Genomic DNA, 23,646 nt, shown 5'->3' on the forward strand with positions numbered 1-23,646 from the left:
ACCCTCACCCATGGAGCCCTTGACGCTGCCTCTGCTGCTGTGGGAAAATGGGAGCACAGATGGGTCTCCTGGCAAGTTGGGGGGGCACAGAAGGGCTGAAGCCCCTTGGCTTGGAGAATCCATCCTGCGGAGCCTGGGTCATCTAGGGCGGCTTCCCTCTGCCCAGAAAGAGCGTGGCAGGAGTCACCCCCTGGCTTGCTCCCCGCCTCCAAGGGCTTGCAAGACCCTTCAGGCCAGGGGCGGCCTTCACCCCTTCCCCTACCCCTCCCCACCGTCTCAGCCCCGCTTGCCTCTGCTGAGCCAGAAAGCCCTCGGCTCTCTCCCAGTGCCCTCAGGCGAGATTCACCCGGTCTGGTGCGTCAGTGCCGGGGGAGAGCCTCCGGAGACACCCACCGATGTTCCCCTTGCCGGGCCTTGGAGTTGATTCATCACACCAGTTAACTTCATCACACCCAGGAAGTGTGGGGTGTCGAGCGGGGTGGGGCTGGGGGGCTCTTCAAAGCAAGGTCAATCCATTCTGATGGTTCGCATTTTTCAAGGGCTGCCCTCTTGTTCACAGCTCAGGACGTGCCATCCAGAGTCTCAAGGGGCAGGGAAATCCAAGTCCAGCCTTCTCTAGTCATGGTGGCCCCTCCCCACCTTGGTCTTCCCCAAGTCAGGACCCAGCAGGCACCGGTGGAGCTCTCTCAGGGAGCAGCTTTCCGATCACTTCCAGGACTTCGCTGGCTGCTCCCCGGAAACACCCTCCCCGTGGCCTCTCGGCAGCCCCAGGAAGGAAATGGAGGGGCTGTAAGAGACTCTCCGGGCTCCCTGCCCTGTGGACTGCAGCACCCAGCATCCCCAGCCTGCACCATCATTGGCCACACTGGCCTGGCTAGCAACCAGACCCAGACCCCCCATTTCCAGAGGACCTCAGCTCGGGGAAGCTGGACGGCGGTCTGGCCCCACCAGCCGCGCAGGGGGCTTTCTACCCAAAGCTACATGCTGGCCTCTCCTCTGGAGCGTGACTTTTTCTGCCTGCGTCGGGAGAAAAGGCCAGGATGCGTCCGCTTGCCCTTGTCCCAGGCCTGAATCAGGTGTGCTTGGTTACACTCAAAGGGTTGTGGGAACTCAGCCAGGAGACTGATTCAGTAAACCTGGTTGGACCAGTTGGGGCTTAGCATCTGCAGAAACTAAATCTGAATTATTGAAAGCCATTTCAGAGCAACTGACATTTTTCAAAGAAAGCAAACATGGTTGGTACCAACCTCTCCCCCGCCCTGTACTTTTAACCCGGTCAGTCCAAAAGTACTAATGCTCTATTGCTGGGGGTGGGTGGTGCAGACCCTCCTTCGCCAGTGGTGTTGGGACACGGGTTTGGGATGAAGAGGGTGGCCAGCTGGCATTTTGAACCCCAAAACACTGGGTGCTCTTGGAGGGAGGCTCCCAGCCCTAAAAGGGGCAGAGGAAGTGGAAAAGCGCCCCCCACCCCTTCAGGTACTCCTCCCAAAGACAAAAGGCAGACAAGGCTCTCCATAAAATGCTTTTATTAAAACTCTAGTGCTCTCTGTCCCCTTCTGGGGAAGGACAGAAGATCCACGTTGGATTCTACCCTACAGAACAAAGTCACGCCCCCCTTGCTGGCTTTGAAGGTGAGGAAGGGGGACTTCATTTCAGGGCCACCTTGGCCTGGTCCCCAGCGAGGAGGAGATGGGGGAGAGGCAAACTCTTTTTGCTAGCAGGGGAGGACAGTGGCTGCACAACGGCAGAGCTGTGACCCATGGCTTCTGTTCGCACAACATGTTCAGCCAGTTCTGCTGAAGACCGAGCAGCTGCATTTGCACAGGGCACAGCTTGGTTAGTTGTGGGGTGCTCGGCACGTGTTCCAAACCAGCCCCCTTGCTGGCAACAATTCAAAGTATTGCGTGGATGCAGAAAACATGGAAAGGCAGAAGGCGCCTTCTGCTGGGCCAGTGACCTCTGCTGACCTGTTCCTGCCAATCTCACCCAGGGTTTGGAGCCCATGCGCTGCCAGCGCAGCAGGGAGAGCGCCACAAGGCTAGGAACACTGCTGCCATGCCACAGCTCCACAGTGAGCCTGGATTCCGCAGGCCGGGACAAGGGTCCGTCCTCCAGGTTGGGGGGGGGGGTGTTACAAGTCTATGGTGTCACTGCCAATGCTGAGAGCATCGATCTGCCGGCTAAGGTCCACGAATTCCTCCTGCAAGAGGGCCGCGTGCGCCCCTAACTGCCCCACTGAGGCCAGGGTCTTCTGGGAGACCGGGGGCAGCAGCCAGCCTGGGTCTCCGGGAGCTGGCAGAGACTGGGGCACACTCCCGTGGCTCAGGGACCGCCCAGCGGCGCTCTTCCTGGGGCTGGCGGCGGAGGGCAGACCGGCCTCCCGGTCAGCCTGGCGCTGGGGCTGGGGCTGGGGCTGGGCCAGCTCCAGGCAGGAAGCCGCGCGGCGCGGGTCGCCCTCGGGGGCCGAGCCCAGCGAGAGGATCCTGGAGGCGGAGAAAGCCTCGCCGCCCCGGAGGAGCCCTTCGCTGCAGAGCGCTTCGTCGATGCTGCGGCGCAGGTCGATGGGCGACGGCGGGTGGAAGTCGGCGGTCGGATCCCCAGCCTCCGCGGCGAGGCGGAGCACGGACCAGGACGGCGCGCCGGGGCCGGCGTCGATGGGCCCCTGCGCAGGCACCGCGCACAGCGGGAGGTAGCCAGACTCGCTGCGGGCTGCGGGGTCGCAGACCGGCAGCTTCTCGTGCTGGGACAGCGCCCAGTGGAGGCTGCCGGGCAGCAGCGCGGGCTTGGCGGCGGCGCGGGGCGCGGGCAGCGCCAGGCATTGGCAGCGGCAGCAGGTGAGGTAGAGGCCAAGGGAGGCCAGCGGCAGCCCCACGCCCGCCTCGCAGAGCCGGCACGACAGCTGCAGGGCCCACCAGGGCCAGGGCCCGAAGAGCGCCGGGCTCAGCCCGTAGCCCAGCGCGTGCAGCACCGAGTAGGCGTGCAGGCCGGCGCTCAGCATCCCGAAGAGGGCGGCCGGCAAGGCTGCGCGGGCCGCCCGGCTCCACTGGCGGCCGCTGGCGAAGAGGGCCTGGCGCGCCGGCGGGGGCGCGCTCCGGAGGTCGTAGATCTGCGCCGACTCCCCCCGCCTCAGGCAGAAGCCGCCCAGGGCGGCGGCGGAGAGTAGGGCAGCCAGGAGCGCGAAGAGGCCGCGCGAGGCCAGCAGCAGCGCGGGCAGCCGCTCGGCGGCCAGCACGGCGCCCGCGGCCGCGGAGAAGTGCGCCAGCAGCAGCAGGGACAGCAGGCAGGGCCGGCGCGGGCCGGCGCGCCCCGAGAGCCCGGCCCTGGGGCGCCGCGAGAGCAGCAGCAGGGCGGTGGCCTGCGCCGAGGTCAGGCAGGGCAGCGGCAGGTCGCGCAGCAGCCGCAGGGCCGCGGCCGGCAGCAGCCCCCGCCGCCGCCCGTCGGCCTGGCCGAAGAGTAGCCCCGCGCGCGCGCCGCCGGCCCCCAGCAGCAGCAGCAGCAGCAGGCTCAGCAGCCTGCCCTCCGCGGCGGCGAGGCGGCGGCGGCAGCGGCAGGGCAGCGCCAGCAGGCCCAGCAGCGCCAGCAGCGCCAGGAGGGCGAAGAGGGAGCCGGCCCCGTAGACGTGGGCCGCCCAGGCCGGCCCCCATGCGGCCAGGGCGGCGTCCCAGTCCGAGTGCAGCGGCACGAAGAGGGGTGCGCCGGGCAGCGGCGGCGGCGGCGCGCCGGGCTCCGGCCGGGGGGAGCCGCAGGCCTCGGGCCGGTTGGGCAGGCAGGCGGGCACGGCCACGAACGCGTCCTCGCTGCCCGGCGAGGCGGTGGGGCTGCCGCTGGACTCCGCCGGCCCTTGGGAGAGAAGAAAGGAGGAGGGGTTAATGCCAGGAAGGGTTAGGGTTAGGGTCCTACCCCGAGGGGAGCCGGGGACGCGCGGCGCGTCCTTGCAACGCCGCCCCCCGCCCCGAAAGAGGAAGCGGCGCTTCCGAGCGAGCCAAGGTCCGGCGCGCTGAATTGGCATAGGTGCAACCGGCGCTGCTTTTGTGGGGAGCTCCTGGGGTCAATCCGCTGCCTTGCTGGATGGAGCCAGCTGCCCGCCCCCCCAGGGAGGCTGGGAACGTCCGTCAGGGCCGTCCGCCGGAGGGAGCGCACAGGGTCCGCGCCGGAGCGCGGGAGGCAGCTGCTTTGCCCCCGGCCAGGAGGAGAGGCGCGTTTGGACAAGCGGGGGATGAGCGAGCACCCTGTCTCTCGTCCCAGCCGAGTTATGAGACGCACAACGTGTCATTTTGCTTCAGCTTTTCTGGCAGATCATTTCTGTGCCAACCCACCTGCTAAACAAGCTTGTCTACACAACGACTTCGCTCCCAGTAAAAACAATAGCAGCAGTGGGATGAAATAACAGACTCACTTCATCTTTGCTTGCAATGTCTCCAAACCCAAATGAGGAGGTTTGGAACTGCCTTGAAAAATCTACCACCTCAGGGGTTGGAGAATCTCCTAGAGAGAAAGCTCCACAAAGACATTCCTGGGGGGGGGCTTTCCTTTCTCCTATGCCCCTGCTCTGCTTGCCAAGGGGGACGAATTCTGACATGCCACACCCCAGCTGAGTATTTGCATGTCTGTTAACAAGGGAGGAAGCTCTGGCTGGCCCTCAGGAAGAAGTCCTCACCCCAAGAGCTGTTCTGCAAGGGGACCGTCTGTGCTGGGAGATGGCGAGCTCAGATGCGGGGATCCTGTGGGGCTGGATTCCTGCCCTGATCTGGAGGTTGATCTCCAAGTCCCTTCCAACCTTTCCCTCTCTGCTCCTACGAAATGTGCCAAGCCTATCGTCTGAGGGCACAGCCAGCCGGCCTGCTAAGGAGCTCTCTTCCAGTCCAGAAATTATGCCCATGTGAATTGCACAAAGGAGTGTGGCCAGCAAAGGGTGCTCCCCTGGCCACGTTATTAATGAACGCATTCATTGCAAACCCTTTTATGCTTACTTCAATTATCTGATCCTCAGCAGCATTAAAGCTTTAATGCTGAACACACAAAGGTCCCAGCTGGTGGATTCTCCCACATAGGAATCCACGCCTAATAACGAGGAGACCAAAATGTCCTGCCCTTTTGCACCTGCAACATCAAACACACCTCTTGCCCCTTGGCCCCCTGCTGTTGTCCCAGACCCCCAGCTTTTCCCAGCTTCATTTGGCCTGTCACCAAGTGTCCCTGCTGGCAGGCCAAGCCACCACCCTTGTTCTCCTGAATGTGTGGGGAGGAAGAGTCGAGGGGGGTAGCTGGTGCCTGGGGTGGGGCTTTCAGGCTGCCCAAGTGACAGGGGGCCACCAGGGCGGTGCTCCAACCCAGTCGGGGTGGTACTTCTGCCCCATGTCCAGAAGCAGCCTGGCTGACAGATCACCAGCGAGGAGGAGGACTTGGGAGGAAGGGGGGCTCCCCTCCTGCTCCCTCCTCCAGGGCTGTGACTCATCTGCTGGGCCCCCAGGGGAGAGAAAGGCGAGGCACAATGGGCAAGAGCCATCTTTGGTGCCGCAATGCAATGGCAGCGACATGGCTGGTAGCCCTGGAAGTAGCCTGTGGAGCGGATAAAATGGTACAGGAGTAGGTAAAATGCCATGCTCTTCCGGCACCCCCACCCCCACCCCGCATATCAGAAACTGCACAATGCCTGGCTGTACAAAACAAGAGTGAGCAGAAGCCGTGGGAAACCCATAGCACCCTCCTTGGAGACAGAAGCAGCAGCGAGAGCTGGCAGAACCTGGTTCTCTTTCCTGGTTTAAACTGAGCTGCTGTGCAGCCCAGGAGTGGCCCTCTCTGCAGATGGCCGTGGTCCTGTTTTTAAATAAATGCTCAATGCTTAAAAAGAGTCTAGCACTCTTTCAGGAGCGGGCTGAACCACGTATGTAAGGAGCCTGGTAACGCCTAACTGGCACCTTCCAAAGCATGGCTTGGGCATTATGAGGGGCAGCCGGGGGTCTGGTCTCCCCCACAGCCTGAGCCCCAGTGGCCACGGAGGACTGCGGCCAATGACGAGGAGGGGACGCGCGTGCAGCAGCCCAGGCTGGCCAGTAGGGGCTGGGCTGACCCCTCCGGTGAGGATGCTGGAAAACCACACTGTTGAAGATGCAAGCGAGTCTCTGTCCTTGGCGAGAAGCGGCACCCGCAGAAGAGAGAAAATGCTACTTTAAAACCAGAACCAAGTTGCCTCAGCAATGGCTGGGAAGAGATGAAGGCAATGCCAGGGGGGACACAGAAACAGCTTCCAGAGCGTCTCCACGCTGCAGATGGGTTGGGGGGATTCTTGCAGACAGAGACTCGGGGCCACAGCCCTGTCCCCTCACTGAACGCATGACTTGGTTGGTTTTCACCATGTTTAGGATTCTGGTGGACAGACTGCAGTATATGAATCCAGGCCATTTGGGTGGCTTGAGTGTGTCGTACCCAATGGAGACAGAAAAAGGGTTAATTCAGTGAAGTGTATTGTGCGAATGCCACCAAGCCCATTTGGTGTTTTCCTCCTTCGTGGGTATTTTGAGAAAAAAGTGACGGAAAACACAGGACACCCTCTAAGTTTCTGTGAATGGATCAGGAGGCCTGGTCTGCCTTGGGGGTGAAACGCACAGTGTCCCCCTTTGTGGTCCTCAGAAATGCTCCTGCCAACCAAATCGGACAAAAAACAAGCCCACCCGTGCTGTGGCTTTTGTGCACGAGAGGTGTGTGGTTGCGAGGCAGGATGATAGTGAACTTCCTGAGAAAAACCTATTGGTGTCCATTTTCTGGACAGAGAAAGGCGGCCTCACCCCACCCAGGTTCTTCCTCCAGCGTTGCACTGCTGACAGGAGCCAAGGGCACGTGCGGCATGAAGAGGCACGGGTTGCGGTCACGGGAGCGCTGGTGGAGGTCTGCGCCGCAGGGGTCGGCCAGCTCCTGCCTGGAGTACTGGTCCAGATCTGGTCCCCCCGAGGCAGGAAGGATGCTGAGCAGCCAGAAGGAGGGCAGAGAAGAGCAGCAAAGAAGGGGAGGGGCTGGGCGGCTCCGTGTTAGGGGGTGGTTAAAGGAACTGGGTGTGTTTAAGGTGAAAAAGAGAAGGCTGGGGGGAGACCGGATAGCAGACCCCCAATCCTTGAAGGACAGTCGGGGGGGAGGAGTGAATTCATCCTGCATGTACCCAAGGGCAGGACAAGGACCAGTGGGTGGAAACCTAAGAGATCAAAACTTGAAATAAGGAGGCATTTCTTGCCCGTGAGAGCTGTTAGGCGGCGGAACAACCTGCCTTCTGGTTGGGGTGGGGAGGGGGCTCCATCACTGGAGGTTTTCAAGAGAAGTTGGACAGCCATCTGTCTGGGAGGGTGTAGAGAGTAAAGAGGACAACCTGGAGGGAGAGACGGAAGATCCATTATCAAAGCAACAAGGAGGGACATGTTGCTTGAATCCAGGTGATGGGGGAGAATTGGAAAAACCTCTCAGATAGACACCCCCCCCAATCCCCATGAATATAAAAGGGGGAGGAGGGGAAGCACAGCCACACTCGCAAGATTGTGTTACGAGGCCCAGTCTAAAGAAAAGTGGTTTTTAGTCTTCCGCGGAGTCCGTTTCTCGGACTCGTCCACCCGGGAGGGCTGATAGAGGGCTTGGGGGGGTTGGGCTGGAGCCAGTCCTAGGGTCCTGTGATATTCTGGGGACGTCACCAGCTGTACAGTTAATTTGTCGTCACTTTTTCTTGCGAAGGGACTGGACCCTGTGAAGGCTGCTGCCCCAAGAAAGCGCTCTTGTGATTTTTGTAAGAACGAGACAGTTTCCTTTGGGGATCCGGGGGTATGGGATCAGGAGCCATCTGGACGGATGCCCACGGCCACTCCCTCGGGCACTCCAGGGTTCCATGTTTTCTACTTCCGCTCCAATATCATAGACCATCCTGGCTTGCAACCTTCCTCTTCTCTGGAAACACTCCTGGTTTTGCTGGTGTGTCTTGTTGCGTAGGCCAGTCCACGCGCCTTTGCTGGCTCTCCAAAATCGAAAACATCGCTTGGATGCCACCACTGGCCTTGACCAACTGAGGCTGGTTCCCCATCTCCGAAGAGGCCTTTGTCCTGGGCAGCAGCTGGGCAGTGGGAAAAGATCCTGTGGGGACCATCCCACGTGAGGGGATCCTCTTGAAAAGTGGCTGGCCGGGGACGCCACGCAGAGGATGGCAGAGGTGAAGCCCCCACCCTCAGGGGCCAGGGAGAAGCTCCTTCCCAGGCTGGCGAACACGTCTTCCCAGCAAGATCGAGGTGGGAGGTCAGCCAGGAGGCGGGAGGAGCGCATCACCAGGAAGAACCGCGGGCCTGGCCTGCCCAGGGCAGTTTGCGGAAGCCCAAGGGCCCTCCAAAGGTCCAGCCCCCCGGACGCTGGGGGCAGGGCAAGCACCCTGTTAACACGGCAGATGCCCTGGACCAACAGAAGAGGGGCAAGGCAGCACCTTTCGGCCTCTCATCGCCTGGTCGGCACCTTCTACACCAGCCGGCCAGGCGGGGAAAGCTGAGCTCACCGAAGGGGCAGTTTTCGCGCACCTCTTGCCAAGCTCAACAAGCAAAAGCTGTCCAGGGGCAGACTCAGTAACACCATGAACGCATCAGCACAGCCTCACCGGGGAGACATGGTGAGTTTCAGGGGGTCCTGGAATCAAACTCCTTTGGTCTCCCCCCTTTGGAAAACTCCTCCAGCTCCTCTAGGGTTACCTGCCCCTTCCTCTACAAACTTAGGAATGAGGCTGAGGAGCACAGAGGACTGCAAGGATGCCCGGAGCTCCCCTGCTGTGACTCCACCACAGCCCCACCCATTCCCAGTCAGCTGGAGAGAGGCACCCACCTGGACGTGCCTCTGCTGAAGGGCATGGCTGCCTGTTTCTCTGGCCCATCCCTTGTAACAGTTCCGACTTTTGGGTTCTCAGGGGGCAGAGAGGAGCAGTCTCGAGGGCAGGTATTCATCGTGGTCCTGTACAGGCCACAGGACTACTGGGAGAAGCTGGCTTCGCCACTCAAGAGTTACCCCAACTCTACTTTTCCCACACAGCTGAGAAAGAGCCCCAAAGAGGGCAGAAAGGCACTTTTTCTCCCCTAATCTGCTGCCTCTTTTCAGAGATCAGCACCAAGAGCAGCGACTTGCCGGACCTGGGCACGGTGGCTGACCCCAGGAGGCAGGGAATATTTTAAACAAGCAGCAGCAATGGCTTCCACATTACACCAAAATATTTTTATTCTCTAATCGGTGCTGGACACGTTACCCTCCACCTCGCCGTCCATTTCAGTGCTTGCTGCCGGGGCGATGCTGGCGAGCCATGGAAGGCCTCTCTCTGGGAATCACAGCTTCGCGACTGGCAGTGGCTTGATCAGACAGCTCTCAATGTACTCAAAGATGGTGTACGGGTCTTGGTCTGCGTTGAGAAAAATTGAGCCCTCGTAGTGCTCCTCCAGGTCGGCCACCTGCTGGTTGCAGATGTCCATCTTCCTCTCCACTTGGCTGGGTGCGTCCTTGGGGTTCCGGCGCAGGCGCTGGTGCACTTCCTCATCCACAGGGGGCTTGTAGATGGTGTGGTACCTCTCCCCCGAGACAGGGTCTGTGGCACGCTGGCAGATGCGCTGCAAGGCGACCTCTGTGGGCAGGTTGAGGAAGAAGACCCGGTTGGGCTCAGTGCCAATCTGCTTGAAGAGTGATGCCTGGTCCACGTCCCGAGGGAAGCCGTGGAGCACCCAGCCGTAGGCCAGGCAGTCTTCCTGAGCCAGCCGATCCTTGAGGACGTGCAAGGCGAGGCTGTCGTTCACAGGGTAGCCTCTTTCAAAGAAGGGCTTGATGACGTTGCCCACGGCTGTGCCCCCAGCCACTTTCTCCCGCAGGAGGTCCCCAAAGAAAATGTTGACCACCCCATATTTCTGGGCCAGCAGAGCTGCCTGCAAACTTTTGCCACTGCCCGGGGGGCCCAGGAGCAAGATGCGGGGGGTGAAAGGGGCATTGGACCGTGGACGGCTCTGCACAAAATGTAGGGCTTGGGCAAAGACATCAGCGCAAGGTTGGTCAGCGTTGATAGCCTTGTAGTTGTTCTGGTACGTCTGGATAATGCCGGGGATGTGGCGGTGGCTCTCCAAAAGCCGCCGAGCAGTGGCTTGCTCTGAGATGTCTCCTGGCTTCACCAGGCGCTTCTGCACGGTGAAGTCTGCCGGCCAGTCGAACGTGGTGTGGTATACCTCCTGGGTGATGGGGTCCACAAGCTTTCCCAGGTTCCTCTCTATCAGCACCGTGTCTGGGGCATAAAGGACCACGAGATGCCGGGGGACAATGCCCAGAGTCTGGAGCTCCAGGGCCTGTGTCCTGGTCTGTGGGAAGCCATCCAGCACCCACCCATCCATCTCACAGTCCACACTGCGCAGGCGCTCCTGCAGGAGATAAGCCCACAGCTCATCGGGGATCTTCTCCCCATGTGTTTGATGGGCCATAGCCTCCTTGGCCCTCTTCAGCCGTTTGCTATGCACGAGCTGCTCGGGGCAAAGGTATATTGCACTGAGGTGCTTACAAATCCAGCGGGCAATGGTTGTCTTCCCAGAGGCTGGGGGTCCCACGATAAAGACCCTGGGCACCTCCTCATTGTCCTTCTTCAAGTGTTCTATCATGAAGTCAATGGGGTTGGCAGGCCGGGACATGAGGAGAGCTTCCATCAGGCTCTGCATGATCTGGAAGATGCTGTGTTTTTCAGCATAGACTCCCATCTCTGGGGGGATCTGGTGCGGCTTGCTGGTGGCATCCATCTCCGAATGCTGAAGGCTGCCCAGTAAAGCAGATTCTCAAACAGACTTCGCATTCCAAGGTTGCCAGGTGCTTCTGGCGATGGAATCAGCACACGGAACAGCCAGCCACAGTCTATCTGGTTGAGCCAGAGAACCCCCTATGGGAGAGCCCAGGGCACTCAAGGGAGATGCCTGCCTACTCCCTTGAATGTCACCCAAGAGATCAGAGCGAGGACGACTCTGCTCAGCCTCAGTTGTTCCTGTTGGCCTTGTCCCACCACATTTTTCACTTTTGCTTCACGGGCCTTAAGATGCCTCTGATCTCTCTGAGACACACAGGCAGACTTTCTGGCTGAAGCAAGGAGCTACACAGAAGCTCTCCTTCCCGGGAGCTGCTTGGAAGTGGCTTTGCCAATGGCTGGGGGAGTTCAGAGAAGATGCCCCTTGGAGCAGCCAAGCGGGCCTGCCATCATCCATCAGACTGCTCACAAGACAGCGCTTACCTGCAGTGACAGAGTTGCAGGTGGCACTGTGCCAGCTCTGGGCACCTAAGGTGGCACTGGTTGCCTGTTTTGAAGTTAATGTCCCTTGGCGCCCATCATCCAGGATGTGCAGGGCTGTTGTGGATATAAAGAGAAAGGCGGATGCTTGTCCTCCGCAGGTGTGGCGTGGAAGGGGATGTGTGCACACGTGTCTGTGTATGTCGCATGGCGCCTTGGGTCCTGCCTGCTTTTTCCTTGGACTGCCTTACCTTGGTAGGTTATGGGTTCTTATTGCCTTGGCATGTATTGTTCGCTGCCCAGAGTTACACACTTAAGATGGGCAGCGGTATCAACTTCCTAAACAAGCCAATAGGCATCAGTCTTCCTGGGCTCAGTTAGGGATTCTCTTAAGTTGCTCCCCCTCCCATGACGGAACCAGGGAGGGATGCTCAAGGGCAAAAGGGGCAAAGGAAGATGGCACTGGAAGGTCTCGCCCACTTGGCCTTCTTGCAGCCAGAGACGCTCTTGCTGATGCAGAAGACGGGCTTTGGATTGCGGCTCCAGCAGGCCAGGCCGGGCAGCCCCCTCCCCCCACCCCAGTTTGTATCCCTCCTTCTCTTCCCCGGCACGGACTCCCTGCTTTCATTCTCCCACAAGCACAACCCATGCCATTCTGGCTGTTGTTACGTGGAAGGGTTGGAATTCGGGGCATGAGCACACAGTCCGGAACCCTGAACCTTCGTCCCTTAGAATTCGGATCCTACATTCTGAAGCTTTGAAATGGGTTCTGCTCTCAACTGAAGCCTTCTAGAAATTCTGCTCTGCTTCAGACATTCCTCCATAGGAAATTCCTGCATGGCGAGCATTACGTAGGTGCAAAGCAACTGAGTGGGGGCGGGGGGGGCAAGGTGCAATTGCTTTGCCACAAGAAATCTCAGCAAAATCCACTTCTAACGGCTGTTGGAAATGTGGAGGGCATGAAGGGACATTTTACCATGTACATGGTGGACTTGTGAAAAAGCAAAAAAACATTGGATGCAAATACACGTGATGATGCAGAGAGTATTAAAAGTCAACATTCAGATAAAACCAGAATTTTTCTTACTAGGACTTACAGACATTCAATCAGAAAAGATCCTGGACGGTTGGTTTTATATAATGGTAACCACAGCCAGGTTATTATATGCATGAAGGTGGAAAGATTTGGCACTTCCCACAATGGAGAAATGGATCGTGAAGACGGTGGAACTTGCAGAAATGGCTAAATTGACTCTTTTGTTTAGGGAGGGAAGAACAACTACTTTTACAACAGACTGGAAACACTTTATGGACTTTTTGCTGAAAATGGATAAAAACGAACTGGTGATTTGTGGAATTACTGATTAATAAGGGGGGAATATGGGGAGAAGGGGACCACATTAAGTAATTTAGAAGGGGGGAAACAGTTTCAAGTATGTCTATAACTGCCACAAAGAAGATTGGAAGTCACTTCTTTAATTTTTTTTTTCTCTTCGCTTTCTATTGTTTTCAACACTTTTCCCTTTTTCTTTCCTTTTTTCTTCCTTTTTTCTATATTATTTCATGTTTATCTTTTAACTTTGTAAAAAAGTCCTTCATTAAAATTATAAAAAAATAAAAAGAAATCTCAGCAAAGCCCGAGGGCTGTTAATAGTCACTGTTCGACCACCTTCCTTGAGAAACCTCCCTGCCAGTCAAGCAGACCGAGCTGCAACAAGTAGTCCAAAAGCTTTATTTCCAGACCAAGGAAGATTTCCAGGCAAGACCTGGAGGAAGAAGGGGAGTCACCAGATGCCCTCTGGCGGGGCCCCAGGGGCCCCATGGCAGCTCCCCCATCAGAATCCAGAGAAATCAATCTTCCCGGAGGAGACCCACGTCACCGCCCACCCGCCCGCCCATCTTGCTGCTGCATTCCTAGCGAGCTTCCTGGACCGCCTGGGCAGCCCTCCACGGCAGCCCCCCCAGGGGCTTCTTCCTTGGCTGACGGGGGAAGGCAGCGGGGGAAGACTGACGCCCAGTGCAAGCCCCACAAAAGGAAGGGGGGCCTAGGGCAGGCCTGGCCTCCCCAGTTATACTCTTACCTGGCCCCAGGGTCCATTCGGCAGTGGGGTGGGGGTCGCCAGATTCTTCCTCGGGGCCGCCTGTGACATTCCACTCCGGGGGCTTCCACGGCTCTGGAGGCAGCGTGAATCCAAAGAGACCTGCCAAAGGACCAGACTGTGGAAAGGGGCCAGCAGGGCAGCTTGGGGCCCCAGCCCTTGTTCCCTTTCTCTTCTGCCTCTCCAGCCACAGGCATGGTGCCCCAGGGCATGGGCGGTGGGGCTGAGCCATTCCTGCACCGACCCCTCACTGGCTTCACCCTGCAGAGGTGGGATGCTGGATCTCCCCACTGCCTGCTCGTGGGGGCTTGGTGTCGCTCCCTTTCCTGTCCTCATCAGAACACGCATTTGCGCAGCATCCCCCCCCGCCCTTCACCTCCCCAACTCTCCCAAGGTCTTCAGCAATACTCACCAGTGGCTCCCCCTTGGCTGGCAATCCCCACGAGGAGGCCGGGCAGGTGTGGGTCCTGCAGAACAGGGTAGTGACTGCTGCTGCCGCCGCCGCCACCAAGAACTGAGCCCCGCTCTTGGCCAAGCCCAGCGGTCAGGCCGATGTCCACCTGGAACTCGAGTTCGCGGCTGTGCTCCCGTGGCTGGACGGGGTGAGCTGAGGCCCAGAGGGCAGGAGGGGCACGTGCCGAGGAAGAACCATTGCTCGCCTGGGTGGTGGGACCAGGGGTGTGCTTCTCAGCTGGGCTGGTGCCCGGCCCCATGGAGCCTCCCGGGCCCTCTGCTTGGGACTGGGCAGGGGTGGGCGGCAGGCTGGGGGGCAGAGCGGGCCTGCTGGCTGGTCTCCCTGGCCCTTTGTGAGGCGGCCCCTTCCCCTGGCTCCGCACCTTCACCTGGAAGTTGAGCCCCAGGTTCAGCAGCAAGGCGGGGGCTTCGGTGTGTGTGGGCAGCAGGGTGGGGGTCACAGGAGGGGTCTGCAGCTCCAGGTTGGATTCATTCCGGGCAGGGGGCAGGGACATCCCAGACCCTGGCGGGAGCAGGCACAGCAGCACCAGGAGTTCCCACATTGGCCTCTGTCTGACGTCTCACGCTGGCAGGAAGGACCTGGGAAGGGAAGGGAAGAGCATCAGGCAGGAGCTGGTGCCGAGGGCCAGAGAGGGTGAGTGGAAGAGAAGGGAGGCCAGTCGCGGTGCTGGCCGTCTCATGTTCTCCTCCCTTCCAGCTCCCAACTGAGTCTGGAACCAGTCCAGCCCAGCCCAGCCCAGCCCTTCTCTGGGGAGAGCAAGGAGACCCACAGGATCTGCTCCTCTTGACCCACATGCATGTCAAAGCCAGAAGTAGCCTCAGGCATTACCTGAACCCGTGGGGGGGAACTGGTTCTTTCCTTCCCCATGGATTCATTCTACCCAGACCAGGATGTCAGAGAAACTCCATGTTTTGAACCTGGAAAGAGTCCAGCCCCACCCCCCCAACATCTTCAGAGCGAGAATTGTCCCAAGGGCCACAGCAAGGGAGGAAAGAGTGGAATCCTCTCCTGACCTGCTCCCCCCCCCCATTCGCACACTGTTAAAAACACGCAGACCAAATGCAAAACCAGCCGAGCCCGGACGAGATGAAATAGCAAAAGTTAGCTCTGTCAGCACAATGGGAACCTCCAGAACTGACCCATCTCCCGGGGCTTCCCCGAGGAAGGATGGAGGAGCCCCTCTGGCAGCCGTCACTGCAAGGCCTCCTTCCCTCCGCCAGCCACGGGAAAGGAAGGCTGCCCCGTGCCGGGCAGCCGGAGAGCTGCATCTTCTTCCCCAGCGGAGGATCAGGCCCGGGGCACCAGGCCGCTGGGCAACCTGAACAAACGAGCGATGCAAGAGGAATAAAACCCAGGACAAGAATCGGGGCTGCGGAAGGGCAGGCGCAAGACCGCAGCAGGCGTACAGGTGCGTCACTGGTCTGACGTGCTCCTGCACCAAGAATAAACGTGTAGGCAACCCAGGGCCTCTGCACACATCGCAACACACGCAACATGGGAGCTGCTTCCAGGTCAAAACCGAGGACACTTATGTCTGACCCGTATCCTACAGAAGCAGCAGCAAGGCAGACTTTCCATCTTCCAATTTCTGGCATTCGTAACAAAACGCACACCTACCACCTGAAGCACCTGAAACGTGGACATTTTGGCCTGAGAGGACCAGAATCGCCCTCCGCCACGGCTGCTCTTGCACGCCGGTATCCGACTCTACAAGAGGACCAGCGAAGGCCCCTCTCGCTCCTGGATGCTCGGGGCCACTGTGGGAGGAAGAGTCCACTCGAAGCAAGGCGCTCTCAGCCGGCCAGAGATTGCCTTCTGCTTCTAGGGCACGGGGCTCTTTTGGCAGGCCCCCAGCGCCACCCTGCCTCCCCCAGCACTGGAGGACCAAGGTGAGCAGTCAAAGTAGATCCTGCAAGCCCAAGGGGGATGGATGGGGCCCGTGTGGGAAATGTGACAAGAGGACCAGCAGAGAGAGCCACGCGGGGCGACAGCTTCTACTCCAGCGTTCAGACAGGAGCATGAACTGGGTGGACGGCTCCTCCGGCAAGTGGAGATCAGGCGTGAATTCGCCCTGAACCTGGCACGTGCTCTTTCCGCTGGATGGATCCAGTTTGTGGCCGGCACTTTTCAGCCAGGCTGAGGTGAGCTGGGAGGGGCAGGAAGACCCACCAAAGAGGCCAAGACCAACCCCGGCAGCCTGCCAAGGTATCGGTCAGAGTGGCTGGCGGTTTTGGACTTCACTGGCTGCAATCAGAGGAACTGAGTTCAACGCCAGTCTGGAAAAGGCTGTAAGAGGCAGTGCCACCACCTGAAGTCCCACACGTGATCCCTAGAAAGGCCTCTCTGGTCATTCTTCTCAGATAGTTCCAACCGAGATGACCAGCAGCACCTTTAAGATGCGTGCATAAGCTCGCTTTGGGACGGAGAGCCACGTTCTCTCCAGGTTCTGGACCATTTGCTACTTGCAAGGTGAGGGTGCTTCTGTTTCATCCTTTAAGCTGTCTGGTGGGGAAGGACCATCCCCTGGGTGGGCTCTGGAAACGGGATGGTAAGTAAGAAAGAGGTCCGCTGTCCTCCCCCCAATTCACCACCCTGCCTGCAGTCTCAGGCAAGCAAGTCTCCAGGAGCAGCATCTCACAAGGAAACAAGGTTGTCAGCTGGGTTCACAGCACACCTACCCCGATCACTGAATTTCCTCACATTGCACAATATCGTCAACCCTAAACTGACCTAAGGCCTGGTTTGCACCACACCTTCAGAACTGACCAAGGTCATCCTTAGCACATGGTAATGCAGCTGCTAGATTCTCAGTTGTCCCGACTGAGGGTGTTTCGTGGAGCAGCCCTTGGATTCCGGCTGTTCCTGGAACTTCATGGTGCTCTGCCACGGAGGCCAGATGCTGAACTGCTGTGGAACGGGCTGAGTCCGGTGGGCTCAGTTGCCACACTGTCTTTCGCCTCTGGAGACAAGCTGAGTCCAGCAGATGGAAAACCGAGGATCTTGGTCTTCGGGACAGTCCCTGCCAGCCCTGAGCCATGGCATTAGGGGCCTCTCTGGGGCAGGTCCGGGGATCAGTGGCAAGTCCCCAGAAGGCTCTCCAGCTGCTGGTCGGCTGGGCTGGGCTGGGCTGCCTTGCCCAGGAGTCAGCCCCAAGGGCTGTCTGAGAGAGGCTGAGCTTCTGGGCCTCACCTGGAGAGGAGATTCTTCCCTATGAGCCCCCCAAGGTCGCCAAACAGCAAAAGAGCCCCAGCCATGCCCCACCCCACTGACAAAGGGAGGAAAAGCAGAAGGGCAGAGTTCAGACGGCCGCAGCTGGGAGAGGGAGGTTGTCTTTGTCTCGCCCAAGACAGCCCTCCTTCAATGGAGATGGACCCCCACAGGCCTCCTTCACAGGGGAGGGAGAGGAGGCTCCCTGCAGGCTGGGCCCTTCATAAAATTGGGGCCTCAGCTCTCTTGCTCACTCACCGTGTTTGAGCTGTCTGGGCACCTTCCTCTCACCACCAATAGTTCCAGAGGGCCTGGGGGGTGGCACGGCTGCTGCCCTGGATGACCTCTTGTTCTTCTCTCCCTGAATCCCGTTGGCATCAGTGACCTCGTCTGTGACTCCAAACCTGCCCAGAAACCCTTGGGGCAGAAGGATCCTATGGCTGTCTCGGGACACGCTGAATGCTCTGTGCAGATCTGGGATGCCCGCCGAGAGAGCAGATTCAGGGCCCTCCCCATCTTTCAGGAGGAAGAGAAATGGGGACATCACCCAGCCGTGGGCACTCCTGTGCTGAGAATCTCCCCCCCCCCCCCCAGGATGTCATAGCAGCTCAGCTGAGCCTTGTGAAGCGACAGGGTCCAATGCCGGCTGGCACCTCCTCAGCCTCCCTTGCCTGGGGCGGCTGGTGGGCTGACAGATGAAGAGGCAGGAGCCGATGGAGCTGACAGCCCAGCCCAAAGGAGCTGCTCTCGCCGGAGCTGGAGGCCTTGTGGGCACGCCCCTGCCAGCCGGGTGCCAGGACAAGCAGGATTCCTCTGCGCTCTGCTGCATGCCTGGTGAGGCCGTATGGCAACCCCACTGCTTGTGCCACTGCAGCAGTCCAACGCCTCAGCGTCTGCAAAGGCTGGAAGTCTGGCTTGGGCACTAAAGCAGCTCTCGTGTGGAGGTGGGGGCCCCCAGAACAGACGTGGGGGGCTTGCTTACCCACTTACGTTGCAGCTCAGGAGCTGCGTTTGGCACGAAGAGCCTTTTTGGTGGCTGGGCAGGATGTGCTAACCAAGCCCATCAGGCTAGTTGGCTGATGGCTCCACACCCTTTGCACGCGCAGAAATGGAGTTAGTGCCATTTTCTGTGTCATGCTTTACACACATGTTGAATCCCAAGCTAATCAAACAAACCAAGTTCATATAATGGCTAAGCCACAAAAAAGTTAAAACTTAAAAGTTGACCAAGGTTAATGTAGGGCTCACACAACATGGTAAATTTGATTATTGAATTAACCCAGTTTGTGGGTTACACATGTTTAATGTTAAACTGAGGTTAACAACCTAATTCTCCTTCAGGCTGAACAAATAACCCCCACGATGGCTGAATGAGACGGCCCACTTCACACCACATCCTAAAACGCTGGTTGGATTCCCGCAGCTTGCCAAAGCATCGCCGCCCCCTCCCACGGGGCCTCGCTGGGCGTGTTGCCACGATGCACAAAGCGCGCCCGCAAAAAACAGCAAGGAGGAAGCACGCTCGGGGCGATCCCAGCGGAGGGCACGGACACGGCCGCCCAGCACTCCCGACGACTGGGTGGTGACGCGTTGTGGGAACCACCCGCACCCCGTGCGACTCAGCCAGACCATTGCCAATAGCCCTTCGGAGCAGCGTTTCTCAGCGCTGAAGACGGGCAGGCCGCGCACCTCCCAGAATCCATTGCTGGCTGGGGAATTCTGGGAGGCGAGGTCCGCATGCCTTCAAGGGCCGAGGCAGAGACACGCTGCGCTGGAGGTCATCGACGCGTCTGCGGAAGAGCCCCGAGGCTGGATCGGGCCCGAGGCCGTCTGGTCCAGCTGCTGCATCACGGCCGGCCGGCCGGCTGGGCTGGGGCCAGAGCCCGTCCCCCCTCCCAGCAGCCGGGATTTCAGGGCTGCCTCTCCCCTCCCAAGGTGGCCTTTCCCGGCTGTCCTGGACTAACGTTCCCAACATTCGTTGTGTGACACCCCCCAAGGGTGGGTTTGCACAAGCGGCTGAACCCTAAGCTCGGACTGACTGATGCCTCACGATGGCTGCTGGGCCCAAGCAAACTGAGCTTCGGCTCGAGGCGCCCTGCTTCACCCAGCCGGCCAAGGCAGCAGCTCAGCTCCCACAGGAGGGTGAACGGCAGACGACCCCCCTCCATCTGGGTCTCGTCTAGCGTGCGGTGAACCCGGACGGTCAGTGTGCGGCAGCTGGGCACAAGGGATGCAAGGCCTCTGCATCTGGCGGGGGGGCAGAGACACTCCAGAACGGTCAGTCGATCCTCACAATTGCCCAGGGCCTCGGCTGGCTTTGGCACAACGTTCCTTGCCCGGCGTCAGGCCGGACCACGTGCCAAAAGCAGACCAGCTTCTTCGCGGCCCCAGCCGCTTTGCCATTCACCCGCCAGGGAGAGGCACGAGCCAGCCATCCCCAGGGGAAACTGAGGCTCATCCCGAAGAGGAGCGGGAGCAGCAAGGGGCGACTGCTTTGCCTGTCCACTCATTAAGAGACTTTGCATCCTGCCTTCGTCTAAGGAGGCAGAGCCACAGGCCATGATATGCAGGTATGGTAGGTGATGTCTCAAGCCAGGATTAGAAAATCAGGAGGAGTCTGAGAGCAAACAAATTTTATTGAAAGGCAACTGTTTTGGTGAGTTCCGTAACAGGTATTAGTCGGACAAGGCCCTCCCAGACTCCCCCTGATTTTCTGCCACCGCGGTCTGACCTGCCTCTGCTACATCATCTACAGCCAGGGCTAGGATGGGCAGGGGGTCTCTCCCGAGGGGCCGCAGAGCTGCGGGTGAGCCACTTCCGCCTGCCTCTTGGGAGATGCTGGGCAGCCTGCTCTCTTTTGCCTCCAGCTCCCCCAGGACCTCGGATGCCCCGTCCTTCACCCTCTTGCAGGGGCAAGGGGTCTCCTGCCAGCCTGATCCCCTTCCCCTGCATGGGCAGCGCCATTTCCACACTCAGTGCAGCCATTGGCCCGTCTGCTGGGAATCGCCGTCCAAGTGGCAATGCCGGCCCACCAGGCCCAGGGGCTCAACAGGCCTGGCTCATCTAAGGCTTTAGCCCGAAGGAAGGGCAGACCAAGCTCTGCCCAGCCCAACTAGGAAGCGGCCAAGGGGGAAAGCGGAGGGCAGAGCAATGGGATCGGGGATGGGCTCCTCCCACCCACCCACTGCTGCCGGTGCCCTGGCAGACGCTGGGCAGCGGCCAGATGGGGGGATCAGGAGGACACCTCCATTTTCAGCCCCCTGGAACATGCGGTGCTGCCTCTTCTTCCTGAAAGGGGGCAGGGGAGGGGATGCTGGGGCTGGCAGCACTTCGCGTTGCTTTGCATGCACAGAGTGTTTTTCAGTCACCAGTGTGCCCCCCACCCACCCCCGCAAGTATATGAGATCTTCTAGGCCCGGAGGCAAAAGGGAGGGGCAGGAACAGAGCAAACCCAGTTCCTCTCCTGCTAAAAACTGCACAGCTCAGGGAGGCCCCTGTCCCACTTCCCCGGGGCTCCCGGGTGGGCTCCCAAAGGGGTTGGAGGAGGCAGCCCGGCTGCTCCCTCTCAAGCCCTCCCCCCCCGCCGCCCTCCTCCTGTGAAGAGCCTCTCCTCCAGTCCAGCCGGATTTTGCCTTTCCTCTTATCTGATGACTTGCCCGGCAGTTCCCGGCGGAGCTTCCAGCGCATTCCGACAGGAGCAAGAGAAAGAGGCCTCCGGCGTGTCCGACTCCCGGGCTCTCGGGGCCGCGGAGGTTTCCTCGGAAGCCGCGCGCAAAGGGGTCTCTGCCCTGAGAGCTCCCGGGCGCCCCTCACCCAAGTCTTAGCCAGGCCTGGCCGGCTGAGCTTTTCCGGGAACAGCCTCACCGGTGGGCACTTCTAAGTGCCCTTCCGAAGCAGCCCCGCCCGGGCCTTGGAGGGCTTCAAACGGCAGCCGTCTCCGGAGCACCCAAACTTCTGACGCTGGGGCTGGGGCCAGGCCCACCCCTCCCCTCCCCTCAGCCTGCGCCCTCCTTGTAAGCCGGGGGTGGGAGGGGGGGTGGTTGCTGCTCCACAGAGAAGTCCTCGCAGCTCCTTTCAACGATGCGGTGCGCTTCGCCAGCGACCTCCCGCAATCCGGCGTCCCCCAAGGTCCGTGGAGTCGAATCAGAGCTGGACTTCTTGCTCCGGAATCCGGACCTCCAAGCGCAGGCGGACACAGAAAGTCTCCTAACCCGCAGGCCGCAGAAGAACCCACGGAGGGCACGAGGAGATGGGTCACGCCAGCCGGCCAAGTGGTATCTTGTCCAGCACCCCCCCAAAGAAGCCAACGAACGTCACCGCGTCCCACCTCGGGGACCCAGAAAAAGCCGCGCGCGCGCGCTGCCCGCAACGGCAGGAGGGGATTTCGGCAGACCCCAAAGCTGCAAAACCAGCCGGGGGTTTAGAGGGCCCGAGAGCCGCGGGGAGCCCGCAGGGAAGGCGTTGCAGCGCCCGGGGGGCAGCCAGCGCCGCCGCCGAGCAGACTGAGCCGCGCGGGGAAAGGCGCGGAGCTGGAGGGAGCCCTCGCCCTCGCTCACGCGCGCGCTTCGCCCGCCGCCTCGCGCGACAGCAAGACCCGCGGCGCAGCTCCCCGGCTTTGCCGGGGTTCGCGGCCAGGCGCGGGGCTGAGAACGGCCGCGAGGAAACGCTCGCCCGGCTGCCCCCGCCTTATTGGCGCCGGCGCGGGGAGAGGACTCGCGCAGCGCCGTCGGGGCCCGGGACGCAGTAGGCCGGGAAGTGCTCACCTGGCCCGGCCCGACCGGGCTGCTGCTGACCAGCGGCGGCCCGCAGCGCGCCTCCCCAGCCTCCTTCCGATGCCGCCCAGCAGGCGCCTGGCTCCGCGGCGAAGCGGGAGGGCGAGCAGACCGGGGGACAAGCGGCGGCAGCGGCGACTCCTCCCTGTTTGCCGTCGGAGGGATGCGCCCGGCGCCCTCCCTCTCCCCTCCCCTCCCCCCCTGCCCACGGTGAGGCGGGGAGCCGCTCCGTATTCTGGGCGCGTCCACGCGGCCGCCGGCGCGCGCAACCCTCCCTCAGGCGGAGCGGCGACCGCCCCCGCCCCAGCGATGCCCGCGCAGCCGCTGCCGACCCGCCCGCCGGGCTGGGGACACCTGCTGCACCTTCGCGCGGCAGGTCCTGGCGGTGGGCGCGATCCTAAGCCCTCCGCGTCGGCCCCTCCAGGCCCCTTCTTCTGCTCCTCCTGCTTGGCCTGGGGCGCCCCCCACTCCACGGCACCCCGTGGCTGGGCTCCGCAGCGTTGCAGGACAGACCCCAGGAGGTCCCTGCCCTGGGCCTGGAAGGCAGGCGAGGGGTCTAAGGAGCCTCTGGCTGCAGGGCGCTGCGGTCCACTCAGCGGTGGGCGGGTGAGGCCCTGCAGGAGGGGATGGGCTCAGCCTGACCTAACGGGGCAGCCAGGCTCCCCTTCCGCTGTAGGCCTAGGATCGGAGACCCCCTCCCGGCCTGGCCACTCAGGCTAGCCTACGCTGCAGGGCAGTTCTTGAAGAGTAGATGCTGTAAACCCTTCTGCCATGGGGAACTCCTGATGCGGGCCAGTCGGTGGCTGAGACACAGACACCCAAGGGTGCCCAGCAGATAACGCTACAGCTAGTAGTGTGGATCGCCCTAAAGACTGGCGAAGAAGGCCGGCCTGGGCATTGGGTGAGTGAAGCGCTGGCCTCAGGCGCTCGCTCTGGGCTCTCAGAAGAGGGGTCACTCCATCCTCCTGCAGGCGCTGGGGGGCACTCTGCCCAGTGTTCCAAAAGGGCGGCATTGCCCTTGAGTCCCCCTGGCCTTGAAGGGAGGCTGGTGGTGCCACAGCCTTGACCACCAGTAACATGTGGGCAGTGGGTGGGCGGGGAAGGGGAGGGGAGGGAGCTGCTGCCCCCCTTGTGCACGACCACAGGAATTCAGCAGACTGCTCACCCCGGACCGGGAGCATTCAGAGTCCAACTTGACCTCCTTGACAAGTTCTTTCCCAGAGTAACCAAGTCCCCCAGCGGGTAGGCCTCACCCAGGGATGGCACGTGGCAGCTGCTGCCCTGGGAGGTGGCAGCTGCCACTGGGATTGCAACGGCTGGACAGGAGCCACTTGGCCTTGGGAGAAACTACCGGGCAGGGCTAAATTTGAACCAGGCCATGGCTCAGAATCCAGTATCAAGCACTAGGCCCCAGAAGGCCCTGACTGCGGTGGTCCAACACTCCACCGGCATCCTGAGGCTGAGGAAAGCCGCTGGCCCTGTGGGGCTCAAGGTCTCCCTGAGCCTTTGTCCCCCTGCCCCTATTTCCCAAGCGCCTGGGTCTGAACAGAGGGGAGGGTCCCTCCTGGCGCCTTCCCAGCTCTCGTTGCTGCCACCCAGGCAGTGGGCGAAGGCCAAGGGAGGAACATCTCTGGGCAGAAGCACTCCTAATAGGGGCACTGGCTGGCAGGGTGCCCGTGACAGGAGCCAGACCCCAAGCATCCTGAGAAGCCTCTGAGGCCCTGGGTGGGGTGGGGAGGCCCTCTGGGGCAAGGAGATAGTCACGCAAGACCAGCTCCAGCCAGGGTTATCTGGGCAGGCTGCGGGCAGAGGTTTAATGGCAGGTCCATTCACAAGCTGGCTTTAAGT

The 23,646-nt window shown here is 60.6% G+C and overlaps 2 protein-coding genes across 2 annotated transcripts; both read right to left on the bottom strand.

Moving 5' to 3' along the window:
• Nucleotides 1–1,533: 1,533 nt before the first annotated feature.
• PRRT4 (proline rich transmembrane protein 4) lies at nucleotides 1,534–17,570 on the bottom strand. The gene is made up of 4 exons (XM_088129072.1): nucleotides 17,285–17,570; nucleotides 13,757–14,320; nucleotides 13,327–13,446; nucleotides 1,534–3,840 (listed from the first exon to the last, which is right to left on the bottom strand). Exons 1-4 carry the CDS (start codon nucleotides 17,568–17,570, stop codon nucleotides 2,132–2,134), a joined length of 2,679 nt encoding a protein of 892 aa, XP_087985198.1. The 3' UTR covers nucleotides 1,534–2,131.
• On the bottom strand, nucleotides 9,327–10,766 carry LOC103063377 (adenylate kinase 8-like). Its single transcript, XM_015890297.1, has one exon. The coding sequence runs from the start codon at nucleotides 10,764–10,766 to the stop codon at nucleotides 9,327–9,329; it is 1,440 nt and encodes a 479-aa protein (XP_015745783.1).
• Nucleotides 17,571–23,646: the final 6,076 nt, after the last annotated feature.

The sequence above is a fragment of the Python bivittatus genome, unplaced genomic scaffold, assembly GCF_059951505.1.
Source record: "Python bivittatus isolate LINGU-HERP-01145 unplaced genomic scaffold, Pbiv_v1 ctg000730_np1212, whole genome shotgun sequence".
Classification (NCBI taxonomy): Eukaryota; Metazoa; Chordata; class Lepidosauria; order Squamata; family Pythonidae; genus Python; species Python bivittatus.

Coding starts and splice junctions, on each gene's coding strand:
- LOC103063377 (XM_015890297.1), bottom strand. CDS start 10,766: ATGGATGCCACCAGCAAGCCGCACCAGATCCCCCCAGAGATGGGAGTC.
- PRRT4 (XM_088129072.1), bottom strand. CDS start 17,570: ATGTCCCCATTTCTCTTCCTCCTGAAAGATGGGGAGGGCCCTGAATCT. Junction 14,321..17,284: donor GCCCAGACAGCTCAAACACG/GTGAGTGAGCAA, acceptor TGCTCCCGCCAG/GGTCTGGGATGTCCCTGCCC. Junction 13,447..13,756: donor CAGCCAAGGGGGAGCCACTG/GTGAGTATTGCT, acceptor GTCCTTTGGCAG/GTCTCTTTGGATTCACGCTG.